The 12,973-nt window shown below is 41.7% G+C and overlaps 1 protein-coding gene across 1 annotated transcript in view; it reads left to right on the top strand.

Moving 5' to 3' along the window:
• LOC103537530 (neuronal acetylcholine receptor subunit alpha-7-like) overlaps positions 1 to 12,973 on the top strand; it is a 55,926-nt gene that overhangs the window by 11,819 nt on the left and 31,134 nt on the right. The window contains exon 2 of the mRNA XM_030467502.1: positions 5,973 to 6,112. Coding sequence (XP_030323362.1) covers positions 5,973 to 6,112 — 140 coding nt within the window. The remainder of the gene's footprint in view (positions 1 to 5,972; positions 6,113 to 12,973) is intronic.

Below are 12,973 nucleotides of genomic sequence, written 5' to 3'. Positions count from 1 at the left end.
CAAAAATGAAGGAATGTGGCAAAGTAACAATTTATGTAGCAAAAAACTGCATAGATGTGGTGAAATTGAAATACCTGCAGAAAGTAGGGAGGGAATGAAAATATACCACAACCACAGTATCACAGCAGTTTAGGACCTTTTATAAAGTAGTAGGGACAAAATACTCAAAAGCAACACCATGATGGACCCAGGAGTATGCTGTTTATTTTAACTTACTCTACAATGAGGTTGTGTAGGCAAATTACTCTAGGAACTGTTTTTGAGAAGGGAAGGAAAAAAAACTTGTTTTGTAATTCAGACACATGTTAACATGCATGTGTGTAAACATAAAGTGCTATGGGAAGAATGTGATATTTGGTCTGAAACTGCTGGTCCTTTAGGTAACAATAATTCCATAGTCTTGTATCAACAAAGCAATAACTTGTGTGTAAGGTTCAGGCCTCTGACAAAGAAATGAGCTAAAGCTATTAATCATTCATCTTGCATCTGGCCTAACAAAATGTTCAGAGGTTATGAAAGTAAAACCAAGGAACACTATGAACTGGGAATGGCATGGTAAATAAAGGTATGATGCCTAAAAACATTTTGGAAATCCAGGCACTTTCATCTACCCTCTTGTTATTATTTCATTATTTATTCTTTACTGTGCACAGCAAACCATTATGTCGTCCACAGCAGGGAAGCTCAGTTAAGGAGCTGATTGCTTTTGCAGCAAACTGGGGGAACTGGAAAGGGCTGGCCTGTAGCTCAGGAAACTCTGCATGCAAAGCAGAGCCTGAGAGTTGACTGGTTAAGAACAGACAGGCAGCACAGCTACTAGGAAAGGAGTTTTCCTGTTTTCCTGAGAATGGATGGTCTGGCCTGCAATTTCGACAGCCCTTCCTGCTGGACAATGCATCCAACCCCAACAAATGCTTACCCAAACTCTCTGAAGAAACAAGGAGGATTTATGGTGGCACAGTGCGGTGGATGGAATGACACTCAAGCAGGGAATAAGCAACCCATGCACAGAGAAACCCACCCAGACAAAGAAGGTGGAAGAGGTTTGTTTTCAGCCAGCAACTGTGTGTCTTGAGCCTTTTGACTCCTCAATAAGCCAAGCAAAATTGTAAAGGAAAAACCCAGTGCAAACAGCCCCTGTGGAGTCTTACACAGCACATAAGGAAGGAGGAAGGGCTTTCTTGTATTAGTCAGGCTTCTCTTCCTTTTCCATTTCCTTTTCCTTTTTCCATTTTCCTTTTCTTTTTAATTTTCCTTTTCTCTTCTTTTTCCTTTTTTCTTTTTCTTTTCCCTTTTCCGTTTGCTTTTTCCTTTTTTTATTATGTTATTATGTCTTCGATCAATTTACTTTTTTTTTCCAGCCCAGGGGTTTGAGATATTTATTTTAATTCTGGCTTTGCAGCCAGAGCAGATATCTGAGCTACACCAAGATTTGTATAACTTAGGTTATGATAAAACATGCAGGCAAAATGAGTCTGCTCTCTTTGCCATCACTGGCAATAGGATATGAAGAGTTCAGCCTGAGCTTGAGCTTGGGCTTGCACAGCTGCTCGTTTAGAGCATCAGCCATTACCAGACTGATCAAATTTAATTGCAATGTTTCAGAGAATTCAAACTCCTTTATAGATATAATGAGGGATGGTGTGAGACACCATCCATGCAAGCCTCATCAGAGATGCCTCTCTCCCTATAGCTATGAATCCACATTTTGTCCAGATATGTGGGTGCAGTTGTTAACTTGCTAGGCTTGCTCTGAGGTGGTATCTTCAATTTTTTTTTTCTAAATATACAGTCATCCCATGTTTCAGTCTTAGTCTTCCAGTTTAACATGTCTGGCACATTGCAACATGACTGCATTTAATGAGGAGGATGAACTCTCTCCTGCAGACCAAGCATGTGGAAGGAAAGAGAGCTGTTGTTCTCAAAGTAATTCCTTTGGAGGGACCACCATTTTCTTGTGTAGAATCACAAAAATGTAGAATAGTTACAGTTGGAAGGGCCCTTAAAGATAATCTATTACCCATGGAGAAACAGGTCCTATGACGTTCCCTTGCTGTCTGATTCTCAGCGATTTCAGACGAGAAAGAAAGATGAAATTCAGCCATAGCATGAATTTCCAGGAGATCAGCAGCAATATACAGATCATGTTGACCAATCAGTGAGCTTCTTGGTGATTTCTCTGCAAATACAAAAGCCTGAAATGAGATTCAGAAAGGGATTTAAGAGCTGTAGGCCCTAAATCCATCCATTGTGCATAGAAAAACATTTCATAAAACCACTAGGAGATTGGTTGCCTTGTGCCTCTCAGTTACCTGCCAGCTCCAGGAGTAGTTTAGGGAACCATTTCGGATTATTCAGAGAGTAAAGCATGAGGGACAACATAGTCCTTGGTCTAATTACTTCATGTCTTCTTTATACTGAGAAGCCCCAAGCTAGACCCAGCACTCTAGATGTGCCTCACCGGTGGTGAGTAGATAGGAAGGATCACCTCTCTGCACGTACTGCTGAGGCTGTTCTGATGCAGCTCAGAATGCTGGTGGCCTTTGCTTCAAGGGTGCATTGCCAGTTTATGGTAAACATGGTTTTGATAAAGATCCCTGGGACTTTTCTGCCAGCCTGCTCTCCAGCCAGTGGGCCCCCAGCTTATCCTCATGCCTGAGGTTACTCCTCTCTAGATGCAAGTCTTTGAACTATCACTGAACTTCATGAGGTTTCTGCAAGCCATTTCTCCAGATTTTTGAGGTCAGTCTGAATGACAGCAAAACCGTGTGCTGCAGCAGTCACTCCTCCCAAGTTTTGTGTCATCTGAAAACTTGCTGAGGTGCATTCTGCCTTGCCGTTCATGATGTTAAACAGTATTTGCCTGAATATCTGCCCCTGGAATATTCCACCAGTGGCTAACTTTCAGCTGGACTTTGAGCTGCTGACTATAACCCTTTGAGCCATTTCAGCCACTTTCCAATCCACCTCACTGTTCACTTACACACATACACAAATGTCTGTGAAGATGTTTGCAGAGATGTGTCAAAAGTCTTGATAAACTTGAGTTAAACATCATATACTCCTCTCAATTTCTGGTGAGATTCTGTGTTTACCTGCTCCTTCAAAGATATTCAGAAACAAGTGGGATACTGCCTGAGGCAGTGGGACATAACTGATTCTCTGTTCTCTGCTCTAAGATCCTTTATCTAGAAACCATCATGCCCTTTTGCAGTTATTTATACTTTCCTGTAACATACATAGGCTGGTATTGCTTTGGGAAGGCTCACCTGGTAACAGATATTGACACCCAGCTTCCAGTCTAGTTTAAAAGATGAAACAGTGCTACTGCTTTTGGGTAGTTTTCCGTAACTGAGGCATAGGTAGTGGTAAAGCTTATTCTACCACTAATCCTGAGAGATCTAGACTTTTCCATCATCAGCAAACATTCCATTTAGCACAGAGATGTAGTGTCATAATGCATTAGCCCAAACATTAGGGGAGAAAAAAAAGCAGAAATCTCTCTAAGTATGAAAGTATTTGAAGATTACAATTTAAGGAGAAAAATCTATGAAAACACAAGCCTGACTTGTCACTGACCTCAGTTTCTTCTCCAAAGAAGCTGTAGCAAAGACTTGGCAGAGTGATTAGACCAGCCAAGTCTTCGTGGTACCTACAAGTGCCATGGCTGTTTGCCAGGATGTCCCCAAAGGCTCCAGTGCTTCTGGCTCTTATGTCATTTTGTAAGCCAAACCATGCAACACACAAACATGTGGTCACTCATGCCAGCTCAGCTAGTTAAGAATAGATCAGCTAAAACTAAGTTATACATTTTGGATACAAGAGATCACATTGCAGAGGAGGCAGCTGAAAAACAAATGGAAAATCAGGTGCAAAACTGCAGTAGTGGGACAGATTTGCTTATGACGTTTAACATGGCAAGGGGTCTGGCTTCAGCATGTTTATAGCACACAGTACAAAGATGGCTTCCCAGAGAATACAGCAAAGAGTTTTGCTTAGATCTCTCCAAGTCAGACCTCCCTGGGGAGGAGCTGTTTTAATGCACAGTGACAGGAATGGTACCAGGGCACTTTAGCAGCCCAGCTGACTTTTAGAAGGGCACTTCTCTCTTGTGAAAACTGAGGCAGCCAGTTAAAAAGGAAGGTTAAAGTCAAATATTACATAAGTTCCTGAGATGAGAGCAAGCAGTCAAATTTTCCCTAAAGCACAGGAATAGAGTGGGGGGGAGGGTGGTGGAGTGAGTGAAAGGAAAGCAAATTTGCTCCAAACACAGTGCCTTTTTTCCATAGAGCAATGTGTAGTGATTTTCACTGGTTTCTGTTCCACAGAAAGATCTTACAAGGGAGTTGGGGTCTGCTGAGGCACTGGAAAGCAAGTACTAAGGCCATAACACAGGTCCTAAATCACTACCTTGCAGGAAAGCTTACTTGAGCTGGTAAAGGAAAGATACTGTAGCCAGAGCTTATCTTTGCTGATGGTGAAAAAACCAGCATCCAATACTGATGTGTCAGCAAGGGCTATTGGACCAGATGCCATGGGCATCATGGGGAGCAATAGCAGAGAGGGTCCAGGGAGATGATGTGTTGGTATAGCTTACCCAAATAGATAAAAATACTCTTCCTCCTTGCTCACCAGGCACCGTCATAATGGAAGTCCACAAAGGTCCATTTATTATCAAGAAAACTGAAGGGATCATGAATTAAACAAACTTACAAACTATTTGTAAGCTGAGTTTATCATTAGCCTTAAAAAGCATGAAAATTCTTTTGTGCATTAGCTTATTCAAGGCTTGCAAGATTTGCTGAGCACAGCCAGAGCATGGAGGAGGCAGAACTGTTTATTATGGTTCGTTTGCATTGTTGAAAGGACACTAATCACCATTGTGACAGAAGTCCTGGTCTCACTGTACAGAGCTTTGCTTAAGAGTTAAAGTCACACACAAAGGCCACGAGCTACAGTAGATAAAAAATGCTCGAGACCAGAGTAATAATTTAGAGTGAAGAATGCCTGCTCAGGACATACAGGAAATACACACTCATGCTGACAGAACGGGTTTGGCCTCAGGGCACCTGCAGCTCATGACCCTCACTGTCTTATGTACAGCTTTTAGGTAGAACTCAGGCTGCCACTAACAAGAGTACCAAGACCTACACTGTTTTGGGGGACCCAGGATCCTGGGCAGTGTGTCCCAGCCACGTTCTCAGTTTCTCATGGAAAGAGCCCCTAGCCATGAAAGCTACCCTGCTGCATACATAATCATTGAGGCAAGGAGACCTGACCACACAGATCAGATAGTTGCTCTTCACAGCTAAAGTTGGGGAACAGGGGTATCTTGCAATTTAAGCATAGGCTGTAATTCTGCTTGTATTTAACATGCTAATGTGTTTACATGACAGTTTCTGTGCTGAATATGCGGATGCAGAGTTCAGCATGTAACACCAGAAGTCCAGTATCATTATACACAGCTGTCAAATACTCTAGCTTTCATACCACCAGCTCATTAGGTGACATACATAAATGAAGTGTGCTGCCATTGGAAGTTAAAAAGACAAGGGAAGTAGCCCCAAAGCTAGGAAAGACTGCCACACAAAATTGAAGAAGGTATGAAGAAGTCTTGTTACTGTATTCTGAACACAGGAAAGGGCCTGACATATCAGGTCCAAGAAATAACACCTTTTACTTATGCTGTGTAGACATACAGAATGTTTCAGCAATGCCAGCACTGGCTTCCAGCAGCCAGTCTCAAATAAAAGCACTTTGACAGCCCTCCAAGGAAGATGTCTGGTGATTTTGGACCCACATCTCCACTGACCATCAGCAAAAGAGGCAGCAAGGGAGGGGGACAATTACTTATAGCACCAAAAGCTTTCAAATTACAAACCTATTAGGAAGTTTTTTTCTAACAAAACAACCAATCAATGCGGACAGTATGACCAGCCCAAATGACAGTTGCCTTCTTTCTTTTCCCACAGTCTCTCAGCAGGGTGAAAGCCAGAGACGCTTGTACAGAGAACTGCTGAAAAACTACAATCGTCTTGAGCGACCTGTAATGAATGACTCCCAACCCATTGTAGTTGAGCTCCAGCTTTCTTTGCTGCAGATAATTGATGTGGTAAGTTACTTACTTTTCTGTTCTCTATTTCCATCCATTCAGCATAACAAATCTGATCTCTCATTTAGGGACCTTACTTTTCCTCTTAATTAGGCTATCAGAGATGAAAGCAGACTGCTTTGGCTCAGCGTCTTTCCTAAATGATGGAGTACATGCTTTAACACTTTGGAGGAGTGAATATCCTCCTAAAAGCATGGCCATTTCTGATACAACATGAGCTCCAAGGAGATTAATTATGTAGCTGTTTCCATTTGATTTAAAAAGAAAAAATATTCAATAAACTAGAAGGCATGTGTTACTACAAATTATTAATGGTATGTTCTTCTCAGAGCCATATGAGATGCAATAACTGAAGACCATGTTCAGCATTCAAAGCTAGCATCACTGCACTTACACTTTTTCATTAGACATTGTAATGGCATTGGCCTCTTCTCCCATCATGTGTTTCTGATGCACTGCAGCTCCAAGGTGGAGCAGACCCTGCTCCAAGATGAGGTTAGAAATATATAAATGCAAAACCTAGACTCACAGCCCTCTAATTGCAAAATGCTTTTTCGGAATTAGTGATTTAACCCATGGAAAATTTCAATATAATATAACCAAATCACTTTTGTTATGAAGAGAATCCTGTGAAAACCCATGATATATAAAGAGAATTTCTTTATCTACCTGGGAAAAAAAAGCCAGGGTAACAATTCTGGCCACCTTCACCCCATCAACACAGCAAACAGCTAAAGATGTTAATGTTCCTTTTGTCATCCTACCCTCTCCATTGTCAGTTTTATGGGCTGGTTTCCAATACACTGACTGTCATGGAAAGAACAAGGAATATAGAGAGAAATGTGCAAAACTTTATGCAATTGCAAACCAGTTTGTCAGAGGCCTCAAATATTTAAACTCTTTAAAGCTATCACAGTCTTTCTGAAAATACACAGTGCACCAGGTGCTGTCCCTAAGGGAGGGAGTAAGTGGGACCCTGACAGTGTAGTCCACCAGCATTGTGCCACACAAGTGGCAGGTCCAGACAGCTGTGGTGCTCCTGGGGGCAGGCAGCAGCCACTCGGGCAGGGTAAGCAGCTTTCTGTTTTGAAATGTTAGCTACTGCATTGAGCTGGAAGAGAGATATCTCAACTAAGGTCACTCATTCATGGAAAGAGCTCACAATCCTCTTCATGAACAAAAGAAAAGAGAAATCCTCCATCTAATTTGAGTACATTTTAGCAAGCAGTTCCAGGTTTAACAGAGGCATCTTAGCTCCAGAGATCTTGTTCCAGCTTTTCTTTTTCTGATGACAATTTCTTGCAGTAATTTACGGTTGGGGGTGCTAAAGGGGACTTTTTAGCCTTAAGGCTGCGATTGTACATTTCCAAAGTCAGTCAGGAGGAGTTACATAAAACTGTTTCTCAATTGAGTTTCACATTCGTGTGTGAAACCCAACCTTTTGAGAAATCATAATTTCTTTTAGCATTTTATCTACATTATGTCAGTGTCAATTACAACAAATTTAACTCCAGCCTTCCCTTCCAAATAGGAAAGAGGTAATCTAAATGGTCATATGTACCAGAAACAAAGCTTTGTTTCCCTCCATCTCTGCACACACTACACATGATAGAGGTTAATCAGCTCAAAACATTATTTATTTGTCTTGTGATTATGGTCATTCAAACTGCATTAATTGGTTTTAAAAAATGCCTAGACTCACCTGAGTTGTTTATCTTACATGATGATAAGAGGTGCCTGTCTTCTTTGGAGAGGGAAAAAAATCCCTTGGCAGCTGAGTCTCTGTAGTAGAAGGGTTATTGTTATACCAACAAGTGGCTAAACCAACCATCCTGAAAATCCACAAAACCTGGGTAATAATCTTTCACTCAGAGGGAAGTTGAGCAGTGGAGCAGGGTCCCCAGGGAAGAAGCAGTTATGGCACCAAGACAGCCTGAGATCAAGAAGCGTTTGGATGATGCTCTCAGGCACATGGTGTGATTCTTGAGGTGCCCTACACAGGGACAGGAGTTGCACTTGATTATCCTAATGGGTCCCTTCCAGCTTGGCATTATCTATGATTCTATGAAAACACTGCTCCCACTGGTCCCTAAATCAGGCAGCAGTGCAGGAATATGCCAGTAGCAAGTAGGCTGTGAGCATGGGTACAGCCTCTCAGCCTCCATGGCTGCTGGACAGACTAAAGCATCTGGATGCTTCAGCTGCCAAAGACAATGTTTAAAAGGAGGGTTGCCATAGCCACAGTGATGTAAAGAGTAGCAAGCAATGTACAAAGGAGAGGTAGCCTCTATTAGCTGATACATCATGAGGCAAACCAAGCGTCTCTCCATTTACTCAGATGAGAGGCTGGGGGTGAGTACTCTGCCTCCTCAGCTGCCTTACCTGGCACAAAACAAAGCAAATGGTGCACAGTTGCTTCTCACTCAGAGAGAAGGATAGACAGCATCACAGTCTTGGCAATGTTGTATGGACTAATAAAGCACAAAACTGCTCTTTCTGAGGATTTGTGTATCTAGCATACCATAAAAGAGCATGATGCTAGGCAAGGCCCCAAATTGAGGTCACCTGATGTCCCTGGGAAGGAAACATGGGCTGTGTGCTCATGTGAGTATGCCAGACCTACCACCAGTACTGCTGGGCTCACTGGGATGTTTTGCAAGTAGTTATTGAAATGGACATGAGATAGTGGACATGGACTGCTGTCCCTGTGGGAGGAAATAATCTAAATGCCTCATTTCTACGCATAATGTATTGTAATGTAAGAAATCTTCTGCAGTCATCCTACTGAGAACAGCACTGGTAAAAACTTAGATTCACTTTGCAACACGGAGAAGAAAGGCAAATCTTACATACCTGTGGTTTGCCAAATAGTAGTGACAAATAGCTCACCTTCTCACATCATCCATTCAAAGAAAATGTCAATTAATGACTAGCTTGGATTAGGTTCTCTGCTCCTACCAGCACGTATTTGTCTACACAGGATCTGTGTGGTTTTTAGTGCTCAAAGTCAGTCATCATACGCGAAGCCATGAAGAAAAGGTTCTTGTTACAGTTGTAGGCAGATGCAAATGAAGGACGTATTGTCATCAGAATATGGACTTTTTCCAAAATTATATTATCACACAAGACACAAATGAGGGGAAAACAAATTTAGAGAGGGACAGTTAGAGCCCATGTTTAGCAGCAGGTCTCTGTTCAGTTAGCCTTGTACTTCCTGTGTAAGGATAACTTCAAGATGAGCTGTCTCACATCTACGCAGTTTCTAAGGGCAACTTCCACCTGGAGCATGCTCTCCACTCTTCACTGGAAGGAGACAGCACTCCCTGTATCTCTCCCACAAAGAGAGGGCCCTGACAACCCAAGCAAGTGTGGAGCACATCCAAGAGAGCTTGGAACAAAATAATTTTGTCTTAAGCGCTCAGTGAACTGGTATATGCTAGAGCAATTAAGAAATGAGGCATGACATTTTTCACAGTAGAGAAAATGCAAGCATTTTTCCCTAGGCTCAATGTGGTAGGAACCTACTAACTAGAAGCCATTTGTCTCACTGAATGATAGCTTTAATTGCACCAGTTGGCATTTGCAGGGGACCTTATCTGAAAGAGTCTACGTCCTTTATGTGGAAATACTGGTGAGGTATTTAAAAATATATATTCTATAGAAAGGCTGGATTTGGCATATAGTGCCATGGTCTAACTGATGTGGTAGTGTTAGATTCATAGGCTGGAGCTGATAATCTCAGAGGTCTTTTCAGCCTCAATAATTCTGTTATTCTGTGATACAGTCTTCATTTTTTTTCTGCTAGTGATAGTATTTACCATTACTTTTGGGTGAGTGCATGACTACTACTGCAACCTCACTGAAAAAGCTTATTTTCTTAGACTTGTAGCCACATGTTTCTTCAAACTACAAGTTTAAATGCACAAGGAGAAAAGGAAACCAAGCAGTCAACCAGCAGAAGAATATGAAGAAGAAACTATGTCCAGACATGTATCACATTATTAAAAAATCCTTTGAATAAAGAACATAATTTTAAGAAGACCGTTACAAATGCACAATACTGAAGAGATAATAATAAATGCCTGGCACCTGGCAATGCCCTTCTAAAAGCAAACACATCTCTGAGGTTTCCAGTAACAACTGTAATGTTTCCTTTCAGAGGCTGTATACTGCTAAGCACACTCATTAGCCTGGTGCAAAAAGTCTGACCTAGTTGCCACACTGTCTCTGACAGTGTTGTCTTCTGCAGAGATATCCCAAGGGCCAGGCTGTTTGACAAAGTCCTGTAGTAGTTTGCTCTTCCATGTTCATCCTTCCAGTTGCCACTGACCTAGAAAATCATCCCAGCAGCTGAGAGGCTGCCTGAGTAGGCAGTGCCACATCAATGTTCAGGTGCTCTTGTGAAAATTTCTTCCTATTTCAGAGGGTGTAATGACTGGAAAGAGGAGCTACAGATGCCTAGTGGAAAGCACAGAAATACTGATAAAAGTCCTGACCACCCATGAGTCAGTTCGCACTTCTAGAAGTAAAAAATTACATTTTTCTGTTTTTTGGGCTGCAAACCCAAAGCATACACTATTTCTGGAATATTTGTTAGCTACTGTCTTGATTTGATTGAAGAGTGTGTAAAATGATTGTACTTCCTAAGGACTACAGAATCATCCCAATCCTGATGACATGTTTGCAAATAAAATCAGCAGTGTATCAAAGACTTTATTGCAGCAGTGTATCAAAGCTCTTGACAAGTTTTGGAAGCAGCATGGCAAGGTCTCAGACTTCAGTGGGACAAGAAAGAACAAAGATTCAGGGTTTCTCCTGAAAAATGCATCTATGCTTTGCTGTGCAGGGAAAAGTTTTGCATATACTTTGAGCACTGAGCTGCAATCATTACCACTATAAGCAGCATAGCAGCCCAGCAGTTTTATCTTCTCTTTAAGAGCTTACCAAACTGTTGGGGTCTAACTTTAGCATACTCTGTTTTTTCTGTAGATCAGAGACTGCAAACCTGAGTGGGCTGTTTTGTTTTTTTATTATTAGTTTGGGTTGCTTTGTTTTTTTAAATAAGAAAGTGCTAGGTGAAAGAACAACTTTTAAATGAAGGCATCTCCACATCAGAGATGTCCTCATCAGCCCGCTCAATTTTCAGGTGATCTGTTCCTCAGGTAGCAGGATGCTTAAACTCAGTTCCCAAGAACTGGTGTGCAATGAGTTCTTTGCTGGAGAGTTTTCCATTTTAGTAAGAACTGCTAAAGCTAGAGGCTGCCGGTCAGTAGACTGTGTCATAAGGTGAAGGTGAGAAAGCAGGAGAAAGGTGATGCTCAGCCCTGTGGTACCTTCTGTCTGACAGAGCCCTCATAGTTCCAGTTTCTTCACATAATCTGTCATATCTGAATGCCTTCAGCAGCTGATTTCCTTGCTTTTGTTTCATAAGCTGCGAGATCAAGAATGGCAATATTAAACTCCACTGCTTGTGAAAACAGCTCTGTGTTTTTAGTGCTGAAAAATTTCTTGTTCATTCTGTCAGACTCTAATGTAGTGCATACACTGTTTCCACTGTTTCCTCTTTGGTGACCTGTGGCAGGAGGCAAAAGGTGCTGCAGTGCTGTGAGGCAGCCAGTGCTGGCCGTGGTCCCTCTGCAGGGACAGAGGAGGACGGCAACCAACTGCACTGGCCCTGGGGCAAGCCAGGACATAAGCATTATAAAAATCCAGTCCTCTAGGAGAGAGCCTTTCTAGGGCTGGTTCTGCAGGTGATCTGAATGGCCAGAAAGTTGAGGGGTTAAATTTCTAGCTCTAATTCTTCTCTCCTTTCCAAAATTGGCTTCACAGCTGCTAGGCCACCCCCTCCCACCCTTCATCACAATACCACCAGGTGTCCAAATCTCTGCACTGGCTGTTATGTAGCAAACCCAGAACAACAGAAAAGTGATTAAAGGTAACAAATATAAATATACCAGTACACAAAAGCACTGCTCATATATTGTTCCCAATATAGTGTCGGTGCTCACTAGATTAAACCGTAATCCTAGTAGAACATCCTGTACAAACCCTTTACAGATAGATAACTTTAACAACGTAAGCTTGACCACTCAAACATAGTATATGAAAGAGAGAGAAGTGATAAGGAAAGGATTATGAAGCAAGTACTCTGAATTTTATTTAAATACAGGGCACTGGTAAATGCTAGCAAGAGAGGAACTGACTTTCAACCTTTCTAGATTAAAGTATCTTTCTCCTACTTCCCCTAGTATTCTACTTCCCCATCCCCTTTTCTTTTATTTGTGGGCTTCCAGCATAGCCTTTGCAAGCTATGTTTACTCTGCTTCTCCTGTTACAGACCTATTCTGCTAAACCATGTAGCTTTCCAGGTAACCTTTCTCCACCAGAAGTTTCAGTCTTATCTTGCAAGAGAAAATTCAGTGAGAATAATGAAAAACAGAGTGGACAAGAAGAAAAGAAAGAAAAACCGACTGAGAAAGAAAACAGACTGGACATCACCACAAAAGCTGAAAATTACCAATTCATGATCATTAATAGTATTTAGTAAAATTCCTGGCAGTAAAATTACAAAAAGGTTGCTAGACTTACGTATTCAAGTACAGTCTATGATAATATTAATTGTTTTAGTACATATCTGCATGAAGCATGATGAGAAAATTAACAGTTTTACCTGGAGCTTTTGTTCTTTGGCTTCTGCCTGGCTCAGGGTAAAGAGTAGTGGGGACTCACTAGGTGAGCGGCACTTCAGCAGTTTTTTTTCTCTCAAGCTGGCTCTAACAAAAGAATGGCTGATTTCCTTCTGTGTTTTTTGTTGGTGGTCATCCAACTTGGGTATGTCACAGTAACTCCTCAACTCTCGGC

This window comes from Calypte anna, chromosome Z (genome assembly GCF_003957555.1).
Source record: "Calypte anna isolate BGI_N300 chromosome Z, bCalAnn1_v1.p, whole genome shotgun sequence".
NCBI classification, from domain to species: domain Eukaryota; kingdom Metazoa; phylum Chordata; class Aves; order Apodiformes; family Trochilidae; genus Calypte; species Calypte anna.
This window is presented reverse-complemented; position numbering and strand designations above follow the sequence as displayed.